This window comes from Sesamum indicum, linkage group LG12 (genome assembly GCF_026168435.1).
Source record: "Sesamum indicum cultivar Baizhima isolate 11 linkage group LG12, ASM2616843v1, whole genome shotgun sequence".
NCBI classification, from domain to species: Eukaryota; Viridiplantae; Streptophyta; class Magnoliopsida; order Lamiales; family Pedaliaceae; genus Sesamum; species Sesamum indicum.
Genome location: NC_142668.1, coordinates 4,065,993 through 4,092,862, shown reverse-complemented (window position 1 = coordinate 4,092,862; position 26,870 = coordinate 4,065,993). Strand labels below are relative to the sequence as shown.

General features: G+C 35.0%; 1 protein-coding gene across 8 annotated transcripts; it reads left to right on the top strand.

The window, feature by feature from the left end:
* Window positions 1-1,327: 1,327 nt before the first annotated feature.
* Window positions 1,328-23,224, top strand: LOC105179356 (uncharacterized). 8 transcript variants are annotated; one of them, XM_020691297.2, is made up of 23 exons: window positions 1,329-1,725; window positions 1,825-2,003; window positions 6,329-6,391; window positions 7,968-8,125; window positions 8,210-8,317; window positions 8,405-8,501; window positions 8,663-8,740; window positions 8,824-8,883; window positions 8,968-9,072; window positions 9,496-9,606; window positions 10,817-10,858; window positions 10,993-11,085; window positions 11,547-11,722; window positions 13,376-13,662; window positions 13,741-13,862; window positions 14,003-14,045; window positions 14,136-14,227; window positions 18,166-18,214; window positions 19,071-19,141; window positions 19,280-19,399; window positions 19,799-19,899; window positions 22,488-22,627; window positions 22,954-23,224. In XM_020691297.2, exons 2-23 carry the CDS (start codon window positions 1,866-1,868, stop codon window positions 22,959-22,961), a joined length of 2,262 nt encoding a protein of 753 aa, XP_020546956.2. In that variant the 5' UTR covers window positions 1,329-1,725; window positions 1,825-1,865; the 3' UTR covers window positions 22,962-23,224. The 8 variants fall into 8 exon arrangements, 6 of the variants coding, with proteins under 6 accessions (XP_020546956.2, XP_020546955.2, XP_020546953.2 ...); XM_020691296.2 differs by having other exon boundaries at window positions 8,207-8,317; XM_020691294.2 differs by having other exon boundaries at window positions 7,968-8,317; window positions 8,678-8,740.
* Window positions 23,225-26,870: the final 3,646 nt, after the last annotated feature.

The following is a 26,870-nucleotide window of genomic DNA, read 5'->3' as shown; positions in this document are numbered from 1 at the left end:
CTGTCTGATTTGAGCAACCTTGAGTAAGGTTGTGACCTCTGGCCTTGGTAGGCCTTGGGTCTTAAGGCTCTGAGCCGTATTCCTGTTTCTCTGTTTTATGTCTCCAGTTCATGTACTGTTGCTCTTCCCTGGTCTTGCTCTTGTAACCTTATTTCTGTTTATTAGGCTCACTGTAATTTGTATTAGAAAGGTTTGTAACTATATTTAAGTTTATGTAATTATTTTTCTTTGTAATCTTGCCGGAGACCGATCCACTTACAACAATATATATATATATATGACTTTTATATAAATATATTATAATATAAGTTATATTGTTTAACTTTTATATAAAATATATATGTATATATTATTTAACTGTTTATATAAATATATATTGTATTTTAACCAAAAAAAATAATTATTAATAGTGCCAGTCAAAAAAGCTCAATTTTTTTTTTGAAAATACAAATTAGTCTACATTTCAATCTCAAATTATGGTCTAAAATAAACATATATTAGTTATATCAATTATTTTTTCAATGCATGTAAATATGAAATTGAGCCACTTAATATAATCAATATTAACTCAATCTCAATATATATCCCAAACTTATCCTATCTATATCTCTAATTACTTCCTAAAAAGTTAGGATATGTTCATTTGGTTTTCGGTCTAAAGTACTAAATCTAGACTTGATGGGCAAACTAGCGATCACCCCTCTCTCGCCATGGAAACACATCATTTAAACTCTAATTTCCGTGCATAGTATAACTATTTGAATGTGAGGCTCATAGACTTAGTCACATTAGTAAGCTTACTTTTGCGATTAAGTGTTACATAGAACAAACATTTCCTTTTTTAAATTGTTTATTGAAAATTGTCGAAAAATTCATTTTTCTTCGAGACGCATACAAAAATTAAAACATATCATGATATATTATACAAAGTTAAGAACTTATAAATAATTATATTCGACCCCTTTATATACAAAAAGATAATAACAATAGTAAGATTTTATAAAAAATTTAAATAAAAAAAATATTTTTTCATGTTAAAATAAGTAGAACCATATATTAGTCATAAAAAAGGAACAAAGTACAACCATATATTCTTACCCACATTTATATCACTGTGATATGTAATTAGTATGTTGAAAACTATAATTACCATATGTATATAGGTGTAATAACTTTTTACATACCATATTCATATATGCATGTACTATATAGTAGAAACATAAAAATGGGTAAATTAGATTCCAAGTAAACTCATGATTTGTGATTATGCCCCCCCCCCCCCCCCCACCCCAGCCCACGTCACTAGTTTATATAGAACCGTATGAGATCCTTAAGACGAATTTACAACGGCAATTTTCGAGTTTTGCATTGCGGACGGAGTTACACGCTCTTCTCTACTTCTAACCCTCCTCCCCCTTCACAACCATAGCCATAGGGTTTTTGCAAGTGCATGGTTGTTCTTTCTTTCCAAGATAGATAGAAGCCTCTCTTGCTACAATCGGGATCCAGTTAGGCAGCTAGGAAAAGAAACAGGGCAATTGGTACAACCGATTTGGTGCTTGATCGCAGTTATCGTTTGGCCTGAGGAAGGGCTGGGCCTTTGATAGCTCAGGGAGAAGTTCAGACCTACCATCGCTTCAAATTCTTGGGGGCATCACCTCGATTTCCAGCTCCAGCTGCGTGAAGATCAACAGGATGATGTCGTTTTGAGCAAGAGGAACCCAGGTGCAATTGTTGTTCAACATTGATGTTTCATGTCCTTTCTGGGAATTCTCATTTCTCTATCTATTGATGTATTTTCATTTTCTTTTGACTTTTCACTAGCACACAAATTGGTCTGGCCTATAGAAAAAGAAAAAATAGAGATGGAGAATGGAGAAGGCAATTTAGAAAGCAAATTTGCGGGGTTGACGGTGACTGATCCCTACAATATCAACGGTAATGATGGATTGTTTCAGGTTATGAAAGCAGTCGAAGCTGCTGAGGCCACTATCAAGCAGCAGGTATTTTCCCCTTTCTTTAATCGTACCAGCTGTATGCCACCTGACCAGGGTTTTGATGGACCTGCGAAGTAACCTTTAATTCGAATTATCAATTGGCTGCTTTATGCAACTATGCACTGGGTGAACTCTTTTAACCGGTCTTACTACTAGTTTTTGGCTGGGAGTCTGCTTGGAGAAGCTGTCATAAGATTGTTCTGTAAATTAGTTTTTACTCTCATCATGGCATATTCTGTTGGGGTTCTCTCTAAATTTTAATTCTTCTGCCTAGTGGATGACTCTGCTCTGGATATGTTATCTTTTTCAGACTAAGTATTTTATTGGCGTATATGTGGGGAATTTTAGAATCACAATGGCCATCCTTTTTCTGGATGCATGCTTATATTGAAAGCAAATACCATGATCGAACAGTTTATTACTTTCGTAAAGTACGATTGTCCTGTCATTTCAATTCAGACTAGCTCCATTGAGTAATTACTGCGCATTTACTTAATAGAAAGTAATAAGTGTTATAATCCAAATGATATTCCGTTTGATCTTGAGTGTCACTGTGTTGGCAGCCCGGTAATAGCTACTGCATTCCTGGTGATGGACCAAGTTTTCTAATAAAGAGAGCAAAATAATAATTTGTAGATCTTCCTCGTTTTGCTTATGAATAGTGGAGTATAACTTAAAAAGCACGCATGAATTCAGTTGTTTATTTGGTTTTGTATCCTTTTGCAAGGTTATGATATTTTTGTTATCTCAGTATCGGAATGGCAGTGTATTGAATGCATTCTGCTTCTTACTAAGAATGCTAAATATAGTATGAAAGGCTGAATACATAAGTAAAATAAATATGTTCAGTCTTTTCCTTCATGATTCAAATCACTGTTACTTTATTTTATGGCTTTAAGTGCAATATTTTGCAACATAAATTCAATCTCAAGCTTAGCGGAACTTTGAGGTGTTCATTACGTGCAATATACATGTATGCTTGTCCGTAAAGCATTCAAAATAGTTAAAAAAAAGAACAACTCTAGTTTAAGCAATAAATAGGAATTACTATTTGAAATGGTTTATTGTGTATGCCTCTTTTGCATAATTCTAATCCCTTCAATCTCGACACTCCTTTTTGAAAGCTACAAGTATGTAGAAATGAACTGTTATTTAATTGTTTTCTATGAATCAAAATGTGTAACCTGAAAGGATAGTAAAGGCAGTTACATGAGATGCTTGACATAAACATATTGAAGGAAAAAATTGTTTTTGAAGTTTCAGTTGATAGAAAGCCCAGATCTGTGGTTCATGACAAGTATACTTATTCCATGGCTTCGAACAAATGAATACTGTCTCTGCTTGACAGAACTCATCTTTTACACTGCTACAGCAACTGATATCCAGCCTGGATTGATAGCGTTGAGATAATCTACTTAATGTTGAACTGCCTGCTATGTTTTTGTTTGAATGAATTTCAAGTTCAAGGAGCCATATGATTCTGCCGTTCGATAAATACAAAGTAACATTGACTTGCTGTTGAATTTTTGTTTCAGTTGAGAAGAAAGTTTGGCTTGCAGGACTATAACCCATTGCTTTTGTGAATAATCTTATGACAAAAGTTAGATCATCGATCGATTGACATGAGATTAACATGCAAACAATTGGTAATCTTTGAAAAATTATAAGAAATATATGCAGAGTAGAGTCCTCTATGTTCAGATGGAGAAGCAAATAGCTGTTGAGAAACTATGAGCTAAAGAAAAACTGGATGCATTTAACTTTGTGTTAAGCAGGAAGAAGAAAGTAAATGCTAATATCAGTCCCTGGTGAAGTAGGTGGTAATATACATTGGGTGAGCCTTAGATGCATAACATATATGAAAATATTCAACATAGCGAATCCCATTCTGAATAGACAAAGCTTTATCAGTTACCAACGCTTATATTATAGAAAAATGCTCTTATATAGGCATTTATATAATCAACTATTCTTGGTGAAGAACGTGTAATATAGAGTTTGACCTCTTAATTAGAAAACATGAGGGATGAAACACCCCTCGTGAATCTTCATATGTTTCTTTCGATTGATGGCCCAGAATAAACATTTTTAAGATATGAACAGAAGAAGGTACTAAAGCCCAGATCTTGAGCTTTGTGTAGTAGATACTAGATAACAGATGAGAACACCTTCTAAATGTAACAAAAGGTTGAGTAAGAACTTTATCTTTGTTCTACGGATTTAGTTGAAGTTCAGTTTGACATGACTCAGATGAGATTCTTCCATGAAATGGTTTGCTATAAAGATTCATGATGAAGATGGGAAGTATGTCAAATTCCGCTTCTATAAAGATTCATGATGAAGATAGGAAGTATGTCGAAATCCCCTGCTGTAATGATTCATGATGAGATAGGAAGTATGTCAACATCCCTTTCTGAATAAGGTATGGGAACTCTGCCTTTAAAAACCTGAATAGCTGGAAATTTTGGAACCAAGTGGACTGAGACTTTTGCTTAAATAAGCAACTGGTCTTTCCTCATGAAAGAGACTTGTTCTGGATTTGACATTTGAAAGAGTGATGAAGAAATATTATTTTAAGAGGTTTTTAAAGTTTTCTCTGCATGGACCTTTTGAGGACTGACTTCATATAACCAGTAGTTAGATTTGCAGTAAAGAATTTAATAGTAAATGGCGGGGTGTACAGAAACCTTTCGTTTAGTCACTTTCCAAGTTTAAGCTGATCAACGGTTTATGCACCTTTCATGTGTGAGATCTAGACCTACACCAGACTCTCCAAAAGCCTGAAAAGATAAACAAAGACCTGAATCTAGGACCTCCACCAGACTCAGTTATACAATAGCTTATCAGATTGATGCCAAGCTTTCTTTGCTACAAAGTACTCATCACTAGCTGTATGCGTCCTTCCGGCACTTTCAATGGACTGATCCAAACGTAAATGTCAACAAAATAGAATCTGTTTCACAAGGAAGAATTGAGACCTTATGAGTGTGTTAACTTTTCCTCCAAACCAGTAATGGCACCCAGGGGCGGAGCTGTGGGAGATAACTATTCACTCTCAAAGTTCTGGACATTCAGTAATTTATCTACCTTTTGTTTATGGCACTATGACCAGTAGCAAAAGCTCCAAAAGTGTAGAAGAGAACTTGGTCAATCATTAAAAAATAGTTTGTTAGATTGATGCCCATATGCCAATTTTAGTGGCATACTAGTGATTTAGATATCAGTTCAAACATTGGTAATGGATTTTCAAATTGAGAGAGATCGATGAACTCATTGTTTAGTAGGTTGGTGGACGCAGTTCAATCAAATTTTGATGGGGGAGACTATATGTTTGCAATTGCATCTCATGTTAAACCCATTCCAATCTGATCCTACTTGTCTTCCTCTTGGGATTATAGTTTTACTTTCTGTGGGAGCCAGATTTTGGTCAAATACCTAATTCGTATTTGCAACTACATTAGTCAAATGGATACTAGTAAATGAACAGTCACAAGGGCAGAATTTTAGCCGAAGTTTGTCGTACTAATGTTTGAGATGCTCATGAATTGGCTTTGTTCCATGGGTTTTTGAATATGCAGTCCATAATCATGAAAATCACTGGTTAAAGTTGTGTTTGCTTTCTTTTTTTTTTCTTTCTTTCTATTTTTTCTATCATCTATGAAACGGAAGTTTTGTGCTTCATAATTTTTGACGATGCAGATGTGTTTTTAACAGTTTAATCCACTCCCATGTACACTTCCATTTTAGATTGAAATTAATGTTTTCTTGGAGGTTTCTTTGTATCTGGCTGCATATATATTTTTGCTCATGGGATAATACAGAGAGAGAGAGAGCTTTGATGACTCAATACTCTCATACATCCCTCTAACCCTACACATCTTAGCTAAATGAGAGACTTGAAACTAAAAGCCTACAAGCACAAGAATGAGTCGCATATAATGAATGGCTTCCTGACTTGTTTCTCTTACCTTTTTCTTGTCTCCGGTGCAGCCTTCTATTCATATACTGTTAAAAAATAATATGACGATGACCACTTCTTTAGTTAATCTTTAAATGTTTTTTTCAATTGATGGTAATCCAATATGCCATCCTTTTGAGATCAAATAAACAAGTCACATCCAAAATCTACTCTTTTTACTGTAGTTGATCGGTGTCGTGTTTCATATTTCTTTTCTTTTTCAAGTACTATTTTGTTCTAAGTGATTGCTTTTTGTACTCACGAGTTTATAGTTATGATACTATGAAAAATGAACAACTTGTTTGCATTCCTGATCCGATTGATTGTGACAGTCTCAATTAACTATTACTGTTTCCTATTTTGCTCTTCACAGGTGGAAGAGAACAATCGTTTAAGATCTGAACTTCAGAAAAAAACTGAGGAGCTTGTGAGATATGTAAGAGCTCTTCACTGGATGCCTGATCCAAAAGTTTATTAGGTTACAATTATTTGTTTTGTTAGGTTTGATACATTTTGTTCTGATATTCAGATAAAAAATACTTCTGATTGTTTATGATAAGTCCAGACAATTCAATTAGGGTTGAGTAAAAGAAGATATAGGTCATTTTTGCAAACTGCCATCATTCTTATATGAATATACTTTCCTTGAGTATGCAGGCCTCTACTTGTCATATTTATGCTTCTCCATGTGATCATTGGATGTTTTGGTGGTAAAAGTAATTGTTAGATTACTCTGTTCGTCATGTATCATAGAAGTAGTAGTTTATGAGCATCCACATTGCTTGGCAGGTGTTTTGCGCATTTGGACACTACTGTCTCCATTTCCAACTGAAGGGGACTATTTATCCCTTTGAAAAGCTTCTGTTTTCTTCTAGTAATGCTATTGAAGAAAACTGTTCCTTTTGTTATTTTCATATGGGAGTTTTTATTCAGGTTGTGTCTTGGATAACCGGATTCAACGATTTAACTGACTTTTGTGTTCTACTATGACTGGTTACTGCAATTTTCTTTTTGTAACAAGGAAAGTTTTCACCTGTTTAGCTAGCCCTCACCGAATTTCTGGAAGGAAGGATGAATTCATAGTTTAAACTCATGGTAACGGCGATAATATTGATAATAGTGTCTCATATTGACTTGGCATATCGGGATACTATCGGGAGATACAGAAAATGCATTATGGGACGCCAGAAAATTCTAAACAATTAATAAATCATAAAATAAAATACAAATAACAGAAACTGCTACTCATTAGTATATGTCAAGAATTTCTAGAATAAAAATTATTGTCAAATTTGGATTTGTAATAAAAAATAATTTATAATATTAATAAGAAAATATTCATTGTACATGTTACAATACATGAAATGAATCATATTGCAAAGAGTTTTTGAAAAAAAGTTTTAATTTCAAATGGATATAGCATTCACGACAGTTTGCTGTTTTTGATATTATCTCCCCATTTTATCCCAATATGGCTAATAATATCATTGTATCAGCATTATTATCCGATCTTGTCTGTGATACGTAAATATTCAAAATATAATAGGAATCTTCAGATATTCTTGGATCGGCCCTATTGGTCACTTTGAACCATGGAAGAAATAGAAGAGATCCATGCTTGCATCTGGTCCTCAGCTCAGCACCTCAGCCCCAATAAAGTAAAGAAGAGAAAGAAATATTGAAATTTTGTACCATTCCTTTATACATGTTATGATGGAGGCTGAGACTATGGTGGTTGGAGCTGATAAGAAATTGGGGTTTGTAGTTATATATGATGAACTAAAATACTGAAACTTTTTTAAACTTTTCTCAATTTTTTTAATGCTTTTATTTTGGAAACCTTTGAACTCTTTTGGCTGAACATTGTTATTATATTTCATGCATGAAAACTCCTTGATTGGGTATAACTGAACTACTTAGGCCTATTTCATACTTTTATAAAAATTCATGGTGCATATTCTTGTGCATCTTTTATTGGCGAGCAATGTTTAGTTTACTTATTTTCACTGCAGAAATCAGGTGGTATGAATTATCAAAGTCCTCCATTGGGTGATCGATGGGCTGACAATGTTAATGAAACGGGTAGAGCTGATCAAATAGTTCTACATTTAGGAAATCAAATAGGTGGGGTTGGAGATGCGGACATCAATTCTGAACATGGTTTACCAAGGTGTGTTGTTCTTCAAACAGATATTGTCCAAAGTAATAAAGATCACGGTATGAAAACTCAAGTAGGAAACCAATTTTATAGCAGCAACGTCAATGGATCATTGAACATGGTTCATGGTGGTCCAGTTGCACCGGACAGTTCAGGCCTCTCTCAGTTTGTGTCACCATCTATAACATTATTTACTCCTACCAGGTATATCAGATGTAATATCTGCTGAAAATAATGTATTCCAAGTACAGATTTTTTCTTAGTTTCTAATTTGTTTCTTTGCGTTTATAGGTATCAGCAAGAAGGAAATCCGGATCCAGAGGTTAGATATCCTGGAAGGGATTCAGTTTCAATGGCAGAGGTTAATAATACTACTGTTTCAAAGCAGGTATCTCCTCGTAACTAAACTGAATTATCATTTCAAATTATTCTTTGGTTTCAAAATTTTTGAAAGTGTCAAATGCATCATTTCTTTAAAACCAAGAAATTGCCAGCAGACAGCGCTAGCATGTACTACTCTATCATCATTTTGCTAATACACCTGTATAGGATATTGCTGTAAAGGTTCAGGAACATGAACAGGAGATTTTACAATTGAGAAAACATCTTACAGAATTCTCAATAAAGGTAAGGAAGTTTTTGGGCACTCTATTTCTATTTTATACTTATACATTCCCGATGCCTTCGTAATTATTTTCTTCTTTTGCTAGGAAGCACAAATTCAGAATGAGAAATATGCCCTGGAGAAGCGTATATCATATATGCGTCTGGTATGTAGGATTTTCTTATTTATGAGACCTTTTTGTGTATTCTGAATATTGATGGAGGTTCTGTGGCTTTACCCTTCCCCAAAGGCCTTTGATCAGCAACAACAGGATCTTGTTCTTGCTGCATCTAAAGCAATTTCTTACAGACAAGACATAATGGAGGAGAATGTTCGTCTTACATATGCATTACAGGTATATGTATCCTTTTAAATAGGCCTTCAATATATTGTGTATCTAGGCAGATTTGGTCCTTTGGGTTTGGTTGGCATGGTCTGGAATGAGTGCAACTTCAATTAATTGCTTATAAGATACTAATCCCCCTTTCAAAATTGTAGGAAAATTGAACTTCCATCTTGTGCAATAATATTCGTTAAATATTGATATGTTGACGCTAGTAATATATAAAGAACTAATTTATGTTTCATGTTGTCAATAATGCTAGCCTTTGCCTTTTCCTTTTGTAAATACGACACTAGTAATTTATGTTTCTTCACTAAATATTGATCAGAGACTCAGTTTGTAATTAATCAATCAATTTGTTATGCCAGCCTTTGCCTTTTCCTGTCTATACAAATGTTGGCAAAACATTTACTGAGACTCAGTTTGCTCTTTCAGGCTGCAAAACAAGAAAGATTAACATTTGTTTCTTCTTTAATGCCTCTTCTTGCGGAATATTCTCTTCAGCCACCTGTTGCCGATGCCCAATCAATTGTCAGTAATGTCAAGGTTAATATACGAGATACTATTTAATGATTTCTTGTACTTGTCATGGATGGCATTGCCTGGACAAAATACTATTTAATAGTTGAGATGAACTATGCTACTTGCTGCAGTCTATATGGTGAAAATGCTGGTTGTTTATTCAGATTGGAGTTGGTGGTTCTTTGTATAATGTTGTCCAAGACACCAAGGAAAAGGAATTAAAAGTTCTAATAAAGCTAGAGTTTTGGCTATTCTTGGACATTTCTGGAAATGTAAATTGAACCTGCAGTTTGAGTTTGAAAGCTTGAAACTTTTTCAATTGTTTTGTTGTATTTTTTACTGTTGGGTTGGGTGTAAGTCAGTCAGGGGCTGAGACGAGATAACTTTGGGATAAATTGAAGTGAGTTGGAGAAGAAAAGAATGAGAATGAAGAAATGAGATAACTTTGAGATAAAATGAAGTGAGTTAGAGAAGAAAACAATCAAATTGAAGACTAGATCCTCTAAAGCTTTCTTCATCTTGAGAATTCGCAGGCAGGTGGGTCATTTCTGTTAATGGCACTGTTTATCTTTACCACATGTGATTTGCTAATTTTTCTATCAACATTACTCTTTGTGTATTCTGAGTTCATTTCTCTTTCCTACAATTTCTGGAATAAACTGATGCTAGTCTTATATGGTTGGATATTCAAAATTTGTATGATGAGCAAGACGTTATCATTAATGAGTCAGTCTCTACTCATTTCCCAGACAGAGCAGAAGACGAGGATATTACGAACCTGATAGAGCTGAAGTCGGAGAGTTATGTTTCAAAAATATTCTCCACTATGGCCTTCACGCACCCAACTATTTCCATTAAAATATAAGCATAAATTTAAAACCCAGCGAGTCTGGCACTGTAAAATTTTTTCACAGTTTGTCAAAAGGAAGCAAAACCAAAATTGGAAATTGAAAATGCCAACGGATATTAATCTACTTAATTGTAGAAAGCTCTGCTCTCATTTTGATACATAAGTTTCAGTCTGAGTTCTCAAACAAGGGCTGCTGGCTGCCTTTGCTGAAGACTTAGCATGACTGGCACCTACTAATAGGGGTGTAATGAGCCCAGATTTGATACTTAATATGTTATCATTGGATCGTTATCGTAAGTAGATGTTTATGAAATGGCATTAGGATTTGGTTGAGAAGTACTTTCGAGGTTATTGCTCCCATTAATAGAAATTTCTTGATTGCAGGTCTTGTTTAGGCATTTGCAGGAACAGCTTCTTGTCACTGAGGTATGTTGTAGAGCATCAAAAACTGTTCAAGATGTAATTAGAAAGGGTGTATATCCAGGTGACTCATATTTGATGTTGCACACCTCTATGTTTTTCCAATTTCTTGCATCATTTTTTAGTCAATTTCTTTATAGGGAAAGCTGAAAGAGTCCCAGTACCAACTAGCGCCCTGGCGTTCTGATGTGAATCCCTCCAACTTTGCTCAGTCGCCAGTCTATCCTATTGAGGTAACGTTTACTTGTCTTTTTGCTGATCTGCATTTTACATAGTTGTCGATTCGGTATATAGTTATCCCAAATGATTGAGTGGATATCTGAGTGGTTAGATTGTCATTTCAGTAAACCATTACTACATTTTTGCAGTTTCTTCTAACTGAAGTGTGCTCCCAAACGTCTCAATGACATCAGAGATAGAAACAAATACCTTAATGATGACACAAGGACATGTAGCAAATGATGCTCCATCTATCTTTCAGTATTATGAATATATGATTTATACCTTTTCCTTTTACTAGTGCCGCTGATAGTTTCAAGCTGTTGAAAAGTTTTACATTTTTCCTCCTTTAGACAGTCAACAAAATATACAAATTTCACTTATTGATAGTGTTGGGTGCTAAATGTTTTGCCCTCTTGATAAGTACCTCTGATATTATTAGTTAATATCTCATACTTTTAAATTGCTCTGCCAGATAAAAAATGGGCTGGAGCTGGTCCCACAACCAACATATTCTGATGGAAAGATGCCATCTTCAGATCGTCAGACATCAATGGTTGAAGATATATTAGGTTTCCCTCAAAGTGGACGGGAAAATTTGAAGAATTTTGAGCATGATGAATTGGAAAGGCATCCGCCTCTTGCAAGCAGGTGAGCTGGTCAACTGAAGACTGCGACTCTGAACTGAATGTGCAATTCCAATCCTCTGGTTTGGTGGTGGGTTCTGTTTTCATAGAGTTTTTGTGTTGACCATCATCTTTGGAATGATCACATTCCTAAGGGTCAAATTACGATTGATCTCTCATATAGTTGAAATTTTATGGTGATCTACTGCGACTCTGAACTGCATCTGCAATTCCAATCCACTGCCTTTTGTGGTAGGTTCTGATTTCATAAAATCTTGTGTTCATATTTGGAAAACATACCTAAGGTTGGAGAGATATGATCTCTCTTATAGTTGGAATGTATCTGCATCATATATTTATAGAGCACTCTTTCTGAAAATGGTATTAGTTTGACCTCTGTACACATTGATTTATTTCCCCGGAAGTGGGAAAAGAAAATTGCATCCGGTATGATTCTTTAATGAAAACAATCTGTTATAAGTATTAACAGAAAAAAAAAGTTTCATGTTTCAAAATTGGGTTAAAGAATATTAGTCTTATGAGACGATTGTAAAGATATGACCTGCACATGAGCTAATTCTTTTTTTATCACAAAATGGGCTATTAACTAAAAGTTTGATTAGGTATTCCAAATTCTCTTGTTTCTGTTTTACTTTCTTAAATTAACTACTTTAGTTAGCAGACTGAGGTTTGTTAGATGGCAAATTTTCAAATTGTTCTTTCTTGTGGTCAAGTTCAATACTTGACATAAACTTCTTAAGTAATAGTGTTGCGTCCTTTTATGGTTTTTTATGATTAAGAAACTTCTGACGTAGTCTTTGTTAAAATTTCTAAGAACAAAGGATAAATCTGTGGTAGACCTTGACCAATGGAGACTGTTCTGTCAGCAGGACCTTTTACTAATATAGAGGTAAAAATATATTTTGGGACCTATAGTCTCAGACTAGTGTAGAATTCCTGGGGTCATGTTAATAATACTATGTATTCTCATTCTTCCACTGATCATATTTTGTGGTTGTTAATGTATGTCTGAGGAGGATTAGGTGCTGATGTATGTGCATGCATTGTTTATATATTTAACAAACATTGTAAAGATAGAAATAAAATGGATTTACGCTGCTATCGAGCAGCTGGAAAAATTACCTGGCCATTAAAGAATGACTATTTGACTTGTCATCAGTTCGGATCAATCTTGTATGTAGTTGTCTTATTGCTTTATTTTCGTTTGACTTCTGACACCTACATGTCTGCGTTTTGGAGATCTATGTGTATTCAATTGCATTTGGCAGAAAGTTACACACTTTGCCTCCTTTTGGTGCAAGATATTAGGTTTATTTAGGTGTACCATTAGGGATCTTAAGGGAGTCTGGCAAGCACTTATTATCTAACTTATCCATGTGTTTTGGAAGACTTCTTGTCCCAATTCTTTGTAATCACTCTTTCTTTTCGAATGATCTGTATTTCAATAAATAGTTGACATCTTGATTAAATGAGAATGACTCAACCTATCATTGCATATTCAGAAATCTTAACTCAAATGTGATTCTAGTTTGTTGGAGAATGAATTTATTTATAATCAAAATTGTGATAGTATTATTCATAGGCATTCTCATATTCATGATGGATTATCTTGATATTTTGTTAGTCATTCTAAAATAAATCCATTTTGCTCTTTTAGTAACATTGCATCGGACGAAGTACCTTCACAACTTGTGTTTAGCCAGGCTGAACAACATACTGTTCGAAGTAATGAAGGCACAGTCGGTAAGAAAGTCACATTCGGCGACCTTGTTAGAAGTAGCGAGATTGATGAACCTGAGAATAGGGGACACCCAAGTGATAGAGAACCTTCAGCTAATTGGAATTCTAAAGCTTCAGCTACAACAACTATGGACGATCCCAACTCCTCATATTCTCCTTATCTACCCCCAGTTCTTGAGGAGCCATCATCGTCTTTCTCTGAGGGTCTGAATTTTTAACATTCACAGTGCTTTAAGCATGATTTGGTGGCCACAAAATTCTAAATTTGCAAACAATGACCAGCTGCAGATGATGATCCACTACCAGCAATAGAGGGTCTTCAAATTTCAGGTGAAGCATTTCCTGGACAGCAACTCCAAGCATGTGGATACTCCATAAATGGAACAACCAGTTGTAATTTCGAGGTGCTTCAACTGTCTATTTTTTGTCCTTCCCCCCTCCTCTTTTATGCACTGAATTACCTGATTTACAATTGTTAATTCTGTAGAATTTCTTTTACTATTTTTCATATAATTCCTTTTCTTTTTTTTAAACTGAAGTGCAGTGGGTACGGCATTTGGAAGATGGATCTTTCAATTATGTTGATGGTAATCCATTTATTGTTTATTTGATTTCAATTCTACTTAGCTTTTTCTTTCTATTAAACCTATCTTTGATCTGCTCATTGCTCATTCCAGGAGCGAAGCAACCAAATTATCTTGTTACTGCTGATGATGTGGATACATATCTTGCCATTGAAGTACAGCCACTGGATGATAGGAAACGGAAGGTAATCAGGGTGTGCAAGGGGAGGGGACTGCATTAGTATCTTTGAGTTCAAATTGTTTGGGTTGGTTAACTAGGTCAAAAGATATGTTAACAGAGTATCTGACACTACCTACACGATGGCTGCCCGATTGGGTGGCAATTAGATCGGTTCTGGTTTAATTCTTTTTGTCTCAAAGTAATAATCATAAATAATTATGTTCTACTGAAACATAGCTCATAGCCTCATACTAACCAAATCTGTGCTTTCAGGATTCAAAGTATAAAAGGAAACCAATTTCAACTGACTGCTTTACATTTATGGGTAGAAAAAGGAAAAACCCTCTCTATTATCTTCCCTTAACTGACTAGAAAACCTTGGAGCAGCAATGTTTTAAAAGGAAATAGTATTGTTTTCCAGAATTTGAGTCTATTGGTGGATTATGTCATGAGATATATAGTTTGTAGAAAGAAAAAATGACAGATGGGGTAATAATTTAGAAGGTAATGAGGCTAATGAGGTTTTGAAGCTTTTGATAATTTACACTTCGTTTCGTGTATCTGCTTGTGAAATCAGTCTTTTGGCATCAACCATAATTAAAATAAGTTAATCTTATTGTAGGACAAAGTAGGACTTAGATGTGGACAATGGACCAAGTAGTACAAAGGACTGTTGTCTATCGAGATAGCAAAATAGATTTTGGGAAAAGGTACAAGTTGAATCATGTAGTTGCATTTATGGGGAGAAAAGGTAAAACCCTCTCTATTATACTTTCCGTAAATGTGGTAGAACCTTAAAAAACCTCAGAAGTAGTGATCTTTTATAAAAAATTGGTAAGGATTTGAAGAATTTGGAGTCTATTGGTTGATTATGTCATGAAAGTGTTTTGAAGACAAAAATTGACAGATGGGGTAATAATTTAGAAGGTAATGAGACTATCGAGGTTCTAAAGCTTTTCATCATATTTCCATGTTTCTGCTTGTGAAATCACAGTTTCCTGGGATAATATAATAAAAAGAAGTTAATCTTATTGTAGGACAGAGTAGGAATGCTGTTTTAGATGTGGACAATGGACTAAGTAGTACAAAGGTCTGTTGTGTAGCGAGAATAGTAAAATAGATTTGGGAAAAAGGTACAACTGGAATACATGTGGTTACATTGAAGGGGAGAAATGGAAAAACCCTCTCTATTATCCTTATTGTAAATGTGATAGGACATTAAAAATCTAGTTAGTAGTGATGTTTTAAAAACAATGGTATCGTGTTGGGGAATTTGGAGTCTGTTGGTTGTCATGTAGGAAAAAATGAAATTTGATGAAAAAATTGACAGATTGGGTAGTAATTTAGAAGGTAATGAGACTAATGAGGTTTGAAGCTTTTGTCATCTATATTTCCATGTACCTGCTTGTGAAATCAGAGTATTTTGAGGTCGACTATGACATAAAGAAGTTAATCTTATTGTTGGACAATTTAGGAAAGCTATTTCAGATGAGGGCAATTGACTAAGTACTACAAAGGACATCAAGGATAGCAAAATAGATTTTGGGGAAAGGTACAAGTGGAATACATGTAGTGATGGACACTTGGTGCTTAATTGGACATGTTAAAAGTTTAACCAATATGTCATGGTAAGATAATGCATAACTTTAACTAGAAGTTATGGGACAAGTATTGATATGGTAGAACCTTAAAAAACTCTGTAGGAGCGATGGTTCTAAAAGAAATTGGCATGGTTTTCGAGAATTTGGAGTCTATCGGTTGATTATGTCATGAAACAGGTAATTTGAAGGAAAAAGTTTGACAAATGGGGTAATATTTTGGAAGGTAATGGCACCAATGAGATTCTAAAGCTTTTGATAGTATGTACTGCCATGTATGTACTTGTGAAATCGTAGTCTTCTGGGATCAACTATACTAAAAAGAAGTTAATCTTATTGTAGGACATTAGGAAAACTATTTTATATGTGGATAATATATAGCTGTTCAAGGCTCATGACGCACCATGGGGCAAAGGGGTGTTGGAGCCATAGCAAAAATTATTTTATATGTAGATAGTGTATAGTTGTTAAAGGCTGATGGCACACTATGGGCAAAGGGGTCTTGGAGCCATTGCGCATGGTCTAGCTTGCACCTTTCTCAAGCATGGCCTAATTTGCAAAATAGGAAACTAAATCACTATAAATATACAAGTGTAGGTCTAATATAATCCCTTAGAATCAAGCTAAGTTGGTAAATGAAACAGCCTGCGTCAGCATGTGTACATCTGCCACCTTTACAACAAGAAATCTTTGAGAAAGAGGAAACTAAATCACTTCTAACTTCGGAAACTATGTAATGGAATCCCTTTACAACAAGAAATCTTTGAGAAAGAGGAAACTAAATCACTTCTAAATTCGGAAATTATGTAATTGAATCCCTTGATTTCAGTCACAGCTTCACAACACTCCCCCTCAAGCTTCAGGAATAGATGTCTTTCCGTTCCCAGCTTGAATATAAGATCATTGAATCTTAAACTGCACAGCCTCTTTGTTAGATTACGAGCTAATGATGTTCTCATGGAACATAGGACATACATATCAATCCTTCCTCCAATTTTTCTTTGATGAAATGTCTATCAATTTCAATGTGTCCCTTTGTGTTGTAGAGGATTATGTAGCAATATCAGTAGCTGACTTGTTGTCACAATAGAGCTTCATAGGACCATCCCAGTTGATTCTCAAATCATCTACAGTAGTTTTCAGCCAAAGTCGTTCGCACAATCCCTGAGCAATAGCCCTGGATTCTGATTCTGCAGATGAACTTGCCACCACATTCTGTTTCTTGCTCCTCCACGTCGCTAGGTTGCCTCCTAGAAAAGTACAATACCATGTAGTTGATGATCTCTATGGAACCAACATATTCATCATCAGTATAAGCTTCTAAAGTAAGAATATGATTTCTTTTGAACTAGGTTCCTTTCTCTGGATTGGCTGAGGTTCTCTTGGATTATCATAAATTGACTAATCATGCTTAAGCATACTCTGGTAAAGTGTGAGTGAGATATATGAGTTTCCTCTGGGCTCTGGCACATCCCTCTTATCAACCATTAGGAGGGCACATGATAAGACATGCAAAAGTTAACTAGAAGTTATAGAAGAAGTATTGATATGGTAAAATCTTAAAAACCTTGGTATTAGCAATGCTTTAAGCAACAGTTGGTATGGCTTTGGAGAATTTGGTGTCTCTGGGTTGATTATGTCATGAAAAATGTAATTTGTAGGAAAAAAAATGACAAATTCAGTATTAATTTAGTGATAACAAAGTTTTTCTGGTGTGCACCATTATTGTTGGATAAATGCATGCGCACAGAGCTTGTTGAGATAAAAATGTTTCAAAATCTGACGAAGAATAAAAATTTGGATTTTGGAATTTAATTTCATTAGAGGTACTTCATACTTGTAAGATGTTGTGGTGGAGTTGACACCATGTAACATAAGCGCTTGTATCGTGAAACTTGGGCTTGGTATTACTGGAATATCATGTGGGGCGAGGGGCTGGGGGCTTTCAGTTGATAATGGTGTTACTTAAACCAATTTGGTAAACCCCAAAACCATCTGTGTTTTGGGTTAACTTATGGAAAGATAGTAGGTCTTCTCCTTTGGTTTCTGACTTAAGTATTCTGCTTTTCTGCCATATCTGATTTTCTATCATAAAATAGATTTCTTGGTCCATAAATGTGGAAAGCAGATGATGGGGTTTACATATGCCGACTTCATAGTTATGGAGTTGACTTTAGTAGTTCCTGTGTCTATACATGGTTTCAAATGTATGATTATTTGCTTTGGGAATAATAATTTTTGAAATTGCTAAATCCATCCTTCCTTTGGCAGATCAATCTCCTATCAGTTGTCAGTGTGCTTACCATTACATCTTAGTGGGTCTGCTTGCTGCAATTTTTTATGACTATGTTTCTCTGTATTTCAGGGTGAACTTGTGAAGGTCTTCGCTAATGAGCATAGGAAAATTACTTGTGGTAATGGATACTTGGCAAATCATATCTGTAGTTTTACCTTTACACTTGTGTTTAAGATGTGCGCGGCTTCAGAATCTTCATTTTTCTTTATATGTGATTCATATTTCTGAGACTGCAAGTTCTATGAAAACAGACATCAACTCAACCAGGTAAGGAAAAAAGTGGTGGGAAAAATTTCCACCTAAAGATTCAGGCCACATGCTCTCAAGAACTGAAAACTGAAAAGAAAAGCAGTGATACTACTAACAAATGTTGCCTGAACCCTTGCAATCTGCTCTAAGTTCAGTGTGCATGTCAAAGTGCTTTATTTATTCTGTGATACTTCTTAATGTTGCTGATTTTTCAGGTAAATTGTATGCATTTTGTTTTTGGGGTCTCTTATGTGAACAACTTGGAAATAAAATCTGATTTGAGGAACAAAATATTTGTTTTGTTTTCACTTTTTGGGTCTATTCTTTATCATAAATTGAAATTCTATTTGTTCCATTCAATAGGCTCCAGCCTCTCAATGTTATTGTGTAGTTCCCTGTTATATATTTCTGTTCGCCATCTTGCTTGTCAAATGCATAGATGTATTAGAATTGTGTCGAAGTCAAATCCTCTTTTCACTTCCATGATTTTAGCACTTGGCCTTATATCTGTGCAGGGTTGTCTCTAAGAGTCCTATATGTTCTTTTTTATCTTGCCTGATGCTCCTTGGTAGAAATATCATTTTTCTGTGTGTGTGTGTGTCGATCAATCAGTTCAATGAAAATCCTTTAATATTCAGGTTTCTTTAACTAAATGTGCACCGTTTATTTGTTAATGCAGCTTTGCTGTCTGTATATCTAATGTGCTTCTTTCATCTCTCTTGCAGATCCTGTTATGCACAATTGCATAGAGAAGACCCTCTACACTGGTCATGCTTCGTACAAGCTCTCCCTTTCGGTATGCATGCTAATGATATTTTTATTATTTTTTAACCTCCAGCTTGTTTTTTCATTGCAAAATGCATTTCTTAACTCTTATATTGAAGGGCTCTTTATGAATTATTTTTCTGTTAACCTTTGTTCTTTGGGCATGAAGACTGGATATCTGGATATATGGGAGCCAGCTACATTGGCCATTAAAAGGGATGGTTACAGCATAAAATGTAGCGGGCCTAGTGGTGTTGTAGTGGTCGAGAAGTTCTCATCATCAACAATTGTATGTGCTCTTTATCTATATTCCTTGTCATCTTACATTTTAGTTTCCCACCCTATATGTGCTCTTTGCATGTTCGCATTCTACATGCGGAAGAGAAATTGAAAAAAGGTCACGTAGGGTAAATCAATACAATAAACATAAAAACCTTTATTGCTGAAGGATCCAATTATGCTTCCTAATATAAATCCTTTATGACTGTTTATCTACATTTTTTTATTTATCTCCATGCACAATGTCCCTGAAACTCTTCTTGTTCGTTTTACTTTATTTATTTAATCAACCACTTATTCTCATCGTCACCATTTGTCGGTCTTAAAGAATTATTGTGTTGTAGTATTCTTCCTGTTCGTTGCAAGTATTCTTGTTTGCTCATTGTTATTTTCTGTTTAAACTATTTAGGTCTCTATTCCATATGGAAGTCCAACAGAATTCTCCATAGTTGATTCCCAGGGGACTGAACGCATTTTGAGGGTGGATGCTAACTCGACAGATATAAGTGGGTAAGTTGTAATCATTTTATTTGCTGTGTCCATGACAGATGTGTTTATTGTTATTACATGTCAGATGATCCATTACTTGCTATTCCCATTAGGACAAGTTTGTACTTTCTAGTTTCAAAAGTGTTATATATCATATAACGATGCTAAAGGATATATAGCTAAAAACTCTTAAGACTTATCTAAAATGAAGGCTAAACTGCATTTTATGGACCTTTTTGGATTTATGAGTGCTCTCTTGCTGAAGCTTTTGGTGAAGGTCATCCCTTTCTATGAGAAAATGTGCTTGGTGAAATGAGAGCTTATTATACGATCATTTCGGTGGTCTGTTATTGCTGTGTGCAAGAGGTAGTCATCTGACATTTTCCTGCTGATTTTCCTTGAACATGAGATTTAAAGAAGTTTTGGATTGAAGAAAAGAGGACTATGAGAATCTAATGAAAAATGTTTTAATGATGAAAAACAAATGAAACAAAAAGGTTGTAATGAGACTTTAATAAATTATTGTAAAGCATCTGCATAGTAGTACTTAAGAATACTCGGTGGGATATTCAAAGATACCGTGATCAGTTGGTAAATGGTTCATCGGAGAACTGCTCTAATCCATGGGCTTGTGTTGTGTTCTCTTGATAAAAAGGATATGGAGAGGGACTAGATGTTAGAAACAACCTCTGGTTGAAATATAGATACTGGGAGAGCAGAGAGGCTCAAAAACTAATCAATCCATGGAGTTCTGTAACATCCAATTTTGTATCTCATGTCCCATTATTTGTTCAAAGCTCATCATCCATCTTTCATGTAGCTTCAGTTTAAGTGGTTCCCTGGATGTGATATTCTCTGGAGTTCTAATTCATATGTTCTGTTTCAGACATGACCTCGTGGCTTTTCTTGTACATGTGCTGCGAGTATGCAACACAGTCAGCACCATTTTGCTTGTGTCACTTTGTCAATCTTTTTGGTTATGCTCGGGAGTTTTTCTTTGTAGTGGCTGATTCTCGGATAGTGTTATTTCAAATCATATTCAGGCGACGTTAGTTACGCCTCTTTGGTTTACAGAATTGCTTGGAAGGGAAGAAGATTCCTCCTTGTATCAACTTAAAATAAAATTTCCTGTTTAATGGTGGCAATGGCAGAATGCTCAGGCCTCTTGTCTCCTTTGGTTGTGATGTGTCCGAGTCCGAATCTAGTAAGTCCATGAAAAGTCTTAACTTGAATAAGGGAAGATCCAAATCTGCTAGGTAAATTGAGAATCTTGAAACGTCACTTACAAGTCAAGAAATCGTAAGGTCTCAAAAGTTGTACTTAAAGCATGGAGGGCTAGTATTTATAGATATCCCAAGCTGTATGATTTCAAGTTAGTTATTGATCTAGGAATGATCGGTTGGACATATCTGGAGTTGTATGTACTTGGGTTCAAGTCGGGCGGGACCCAAATGTAGAAGATGTGGATCTTGGCATGTTTGTGATTAATAGAAGATCATTTTTGTAAATTTCTCCAAGACCTTGAGGTAGCCCCAAGATCAGGTTGAAATCCCAAAAAGCTTCAATTTACAAAATTCCAACCACAAATCTCATAATTAAAAAATTTCCCTACCTGAAACCGCAATGGTTACCAAATTCCTGAGGAATGGACACAAAAGGGTCCTTTCTGACACCGAGTCTGGAGCCTCAAAAGAGGCTTCCGTCGAGGGGGACTGGGAAGGCACAGCAGGCCTGCTCCTTGGGACCAGTCCTGTGCCCATTGAAAGCCTAGCTGCCTACCTGCCCTTTGGGACCAAGAACGCAACGTACTGCTCCCATAGTTCAAATCTGTACCTGAACGAAGTGAAGGGATAGCATAGTGCAAACGGAGTTCACTTCGGTGAATGGAGTGAGTGAAGAAAAAAATAAATCAGTTACACCAAGCTCCTACCTGTCCCAACTGTATACAAGCAAAGAAATTTGTCATTGCAGGCTTACTGTTGACTGTGCTAATGGAACCTATCAGGAAGTTGGTATAGAGATGACTCAGACCCATTTCTTTGATCTTAATAGTGAAGAATGGCATTAGAAATATGGAGGAACCCTATCTCAGCATTTCTGTTAGTCCTGTAACTGCAGACTCGGGTGTAAGATGAAGTGAACAGAAAATTAAAATAGGCTGTCACAAGGGTATTGCAATTATAAGTGGTGGTATATTTTTTTTCGCATAAGGAAGGAGGCAGAAGGGAAAAAACTCAAAAAATTCAAGACAGGTGAAGTGAATGATGATAACGAGCAAAAGGAGACCAACAATATGGAGTGCGTGCAAAGTACTCTAGTAATTTTTTGTGTTAGGAGAAAAGATGATGGCCTGGAGACACTGATGGCATGGTAAAGTTGAGAATTGATATTAGATGGTAGATGCCGGATTTATATTGGTATGCTTGATTGTTCATCAGTTTATGCTGTATATTTTAAGAGCCATAATTTGTTTTCTGAATTTGAAGTGTATTTTCTACATCTCCAATATTATTGGAGGACAACGTTAATGGTGGGTATTTTCTTTGAATTCTTAGCAAAGTCTTTTGTTGCCTTTTTTCTTTTCATGTTTTTTTGTTTTTATTTTGCAGATCAAGAGATACAATCGTCCTGACCTTGAAGTTATTCATCTTGAAGGTACAATTCCTGCTTGTTATCATTCTGCCCGAAAACATGTGGGCCATGTGCATGTTAGGAAATCCTCAGAAACAAACTGATCCTCGTATTTCCAGTAAGTCCTCAAGGACTGATGAGAAGTGAATGACATTCTACATGTTCTCTACATTTGATAGCTTAGAATTCACTTGTGATCTCCTGCATAGGCCTTTTTGATAGGTTATATTGTTGGAGGACAACTAGGCTACCGTCTCATCTGAAAGTAGCATGTCACAGAAATGTTGGATAAACTTATTGATCATTAGAATATGATTGAAATATTTTTTTGGTTTGAATTGATCATTAGCATGGTGGGTTAACTTTGCCATTTGTGCGTCGAATCTGCTTGCTCTTGTAGAATCTTCATGTGACAAAATTTTATCCCATTATCCCATAATGCAGGCTGGTGAAAAGAAGAAGGGGAAGAAAAGAAGCCTGTTCTTCAACAAGTGAACAGCCGTACAAAACCAATCATCCACATCTTCATCGTTTACTCGTGCTGATTTTGAGGATATTTCTTTAATACATGTTATTTTTTTTGCTCTAGGAGTATGTTGTAGCTTTGTTACAAACTACATTTCCTTAGCAGACATTGTAACTTGTATAGTATCAATTTGGGTTTTCATTCAACTCGAGAAGCAAATACAATATACCCTTCTTTTTGTTTGCAGAATTCACACACTCCACTTGCATGAAATTATAAGAAAACTGAACAACAATGTTTCTTTATTGATCATTTGCATATAATATGAAATATGTTTTTGTTTCACTTAATCTTTTGGTTTCCAATTTCTCAAATATTTGTCAATAAATCTCCAGCCATAATTTTTCCTTTTTCTGGTTAAGCGTGCTATTGATGTTTATTTGCCACAAATATGAAGTATTCCTTGAATATTCGAGAGAACAAATTACATTAATAGAGACCACCTTAATTATTTAATTGAATGAAGTAAACAGCTCAAAGCTCCAAAATTATATACAAATAAATGAATACGGTTAAAAGTTATGGTGAAGTAATTTATATTCAATAAAATTTTCTCTGAATTATTCTTCATGACGTCGATCTATTTATTATTCTATTATGAAAGTGCTGATATTTCTTTAGTTTCTCATTAAATTAAATTAAATTGTTCTTATGATGGAAATAATGTAAGTACACATGGTGAGTATTTTAAATTTTAGGATAAATTACAGTTATCTCCTCTTAGGTTTGGTATAATTAAGAATAACTCTGCGTTGTTTGAAAAAATACCTTCTTGATTTTAACGGCCGTCTAATAATTAGCCAAACTTGTTAGGTTTCCATTCATTTTCTGTGGTGCACTGATCAAAATACCCTTGTGATTAAAAATTATAATTTTTTTTATTTTTTTTTAAATATTATTTTTTTATGGACTCAGTGAAAATTTCCATTCATCCCGTTCAATTTCTTTATAAATTTTTAATTATTTTAAAAAAAATATAGTAAGGGGTATATTTGATAATTTCATACCTCCATCTAAAGATTGCATAATTTCATCAAATATTAGGGGTATTTGTAATTTTTCAAACAATAGAGAATATTTATAATTATATCAAATTTCATAAGAGTTCCTTGTAATTTACCCTAAATTTTAGTACTATCAGTGTTTCGTTTCTACTAATGCATTAATTTGAAAGAATGAGCACACGTTTTGGTTTTTTGTGTATTTTTAGGGAAAGGTAAATTTCTATTAAGTGAAAGGAAAATAGGTTTTACACACGATACAACCGTACTTGCCAACCTACTCTGATACCATCTAACTCCTATGCTCTCACATTTAATATATCTATACAAAACTGAAAACTGCAGAATATAAGGCAATTCTTCACACAAGATCCTTTGTCTAATATGTTGTAACAGTAACACATGTTGGAGATGCGGAGTGGTGCTGAAATCTTCCCAGATTTCGTTCTCTCGGAATAGGGGAAAAAAAAATAGTCCTTTAACTTTATCATCGATTAATTTTAGTCCTCTAACTTTTGTACATATCAATTTAAAGATATTAATTTGCAGAAAGGTGTAAATGTCATCCGAATTAGGGTTTTTCTTTCCAATTTTCCGTCGAATTTGGAGATTTAGGCTGGAAAAATCTAATGTGGTAACACGGCCGACTAATCCAAGTAAGCATTGATGTGGAAATATTTTTTTACTAATCTGCTTATGTGGCAAAAAATGTGTAATGACGTGGCTTTAAGGGAAAAGAAAAAGAAAAGACAACGAAAAGAAAACGAAATAAAAAAGGTCTCAGCAAACTATTTCTCCAAATTCCCCCAATCTCCTCTGCCCTAATATCTCTCTTTTTTCCCCCGATTTCACTGCGCTTGAGAAGAAGCACTTGGTGCGAAAATGGTGGTGATGCGAGACCCTTCTCGCAATGGCGAGCCTCCCTTGATTACGGTAAGTTTTTTATTCTCCTTTACTCTGAATCGGAATGGCTTGTGTTGCGAGGACCAACAGTGGTTTGTTTAGTTTTTTCTCTAAATAAATTTGTGGTCCCTTGTGTCGGAATGCTACTTGACTACTTTGTGGTCCCTTGTGTCGGAATGCTACTTGACTACTTTGTGGTCCCTTAGTTTTTTACTCAAGCAAAAGTTTGTGGTCCCTTTTGCTGCATGTTATGTTGACAGAAATGTTGGGCGAGACTGAAGCAAAAATGTGTATTTGTGGCAGTACTTTACCAACATGTGGATTATCTTTTTGTTTGCTAGATTATCAAAGAAAATTGTATCTAATGTGCTTGATCAAAGAAGGTATTGAGGAAACAGAGATGTTGCCAAGCTAGGATGGGAATTTAAAAGGAAAAACAAAAAAATCTCATTACCAGATCATGAAGAAACATACATCAAATACCATACTGCTCCTATGACCTGCAGATAGTGTGAATATGATGATAATATAGAATATAGGCAAAATTTATATTGCATCTGAAAGTTTGCTGAACAAGAAAGAGTTTTATAACAGGTTAGGACAATTTGGTGACAACATGGTACTTATGCTTACATGACTTGCTAACAAGTAGAATAAGATTGTATGCTACTGTTTAAACATTGCTGTAACTACACCATTAACTAATTATCATGATTTTAAATAGCACAAAATAACAAGAAAATACCACCTAAGTTGGTCCCTAAGCTGAAGAGTACTTCGGTGGTTGCTGGTAAAGTCCCTAAGAAACATACTCCTTTTTGCTGCATTTCTGACACAAAAATGTTTATTTTGTTTTGTTTGGAATTTAGTTTTTGTTGGGCAAGAATGAAGCATGTGGTCCCATGTGTGGTTGCATAAAGTCTATTGTTTGACTGTTTTAGTCTGTTCTTTATTGTGTTTTAACAATTTGTTTTCTTTTCTGTTGTTTGTCTGTTTTTTTTTTTTTTCATTTTTTATCCCAGGCCATAAATAGTGGGCTCTTAACAATGAAAGTTCACTATGGGGGGACAATGAAAAAGACTGAATATGTGGGAGGCGAAACCTATAAATTTGACCATATTGAGTACAAATTTGTAGGACTTGGGACTTTAAATAATTTGAGCAACTATGTGGGGATTAGAGGAGAAAAGAATTATTTCATAAAAGAAGAAAACTCCATGAAACAAATCACAACAAATCAGACTTTGCAAGATATATTTCTAAAGTTTGAACATCTCAGGGAGCTTGAAATATATATAAACGGGCAGTTAGTGGCTGAAGAGGGTGAAGAGTTTAGGGGGTGAATAATTTGAACGATTATAAGTGTTCTTCAGAGGGTGAATCATTTGATGATTCAGACAGTGAGTATGAATATAAAATGCAGGAAGATGAGGATGACGAGGGTGATGAGGGAGACAAGGAGTTAATAGATAATGTGGTGAAAGAGGGTGATGAGGGAGACAATGAAAGGGTCAATGTTGAAGAACCTGATGCAGAAGGGCTAAGGGTCGAGGATACTGAATTAGAGCAGTTATGTGGGGATGAGAACATAGTATGGAGTGAAGAGAATTAAACTCCAATAAGGGGTCTAATGAAGATGAAGAAAAGGAGAAACATTCCCTGTATTTAACCCATCTTGCATGTTTCACCCTCATTTTGAGTTTGGAATGATCTTTAGCACAAAAAAATAATTCAGGACTGCAATCCAGTCACATGCAATTGAAACAAAAAGGAACATAAAGTTTGCAAAAAATGACAAAAAGAGAGTGCATGCAAAATGCTTTGACAAAGATTGTCCATGGAGAATACATGTGTAGCATCCCCTTCGCTACAAGAGCTATATCTACCCTAAACGTCGTACTTATAGTAATTCCTGTGTTTACAAATATAAA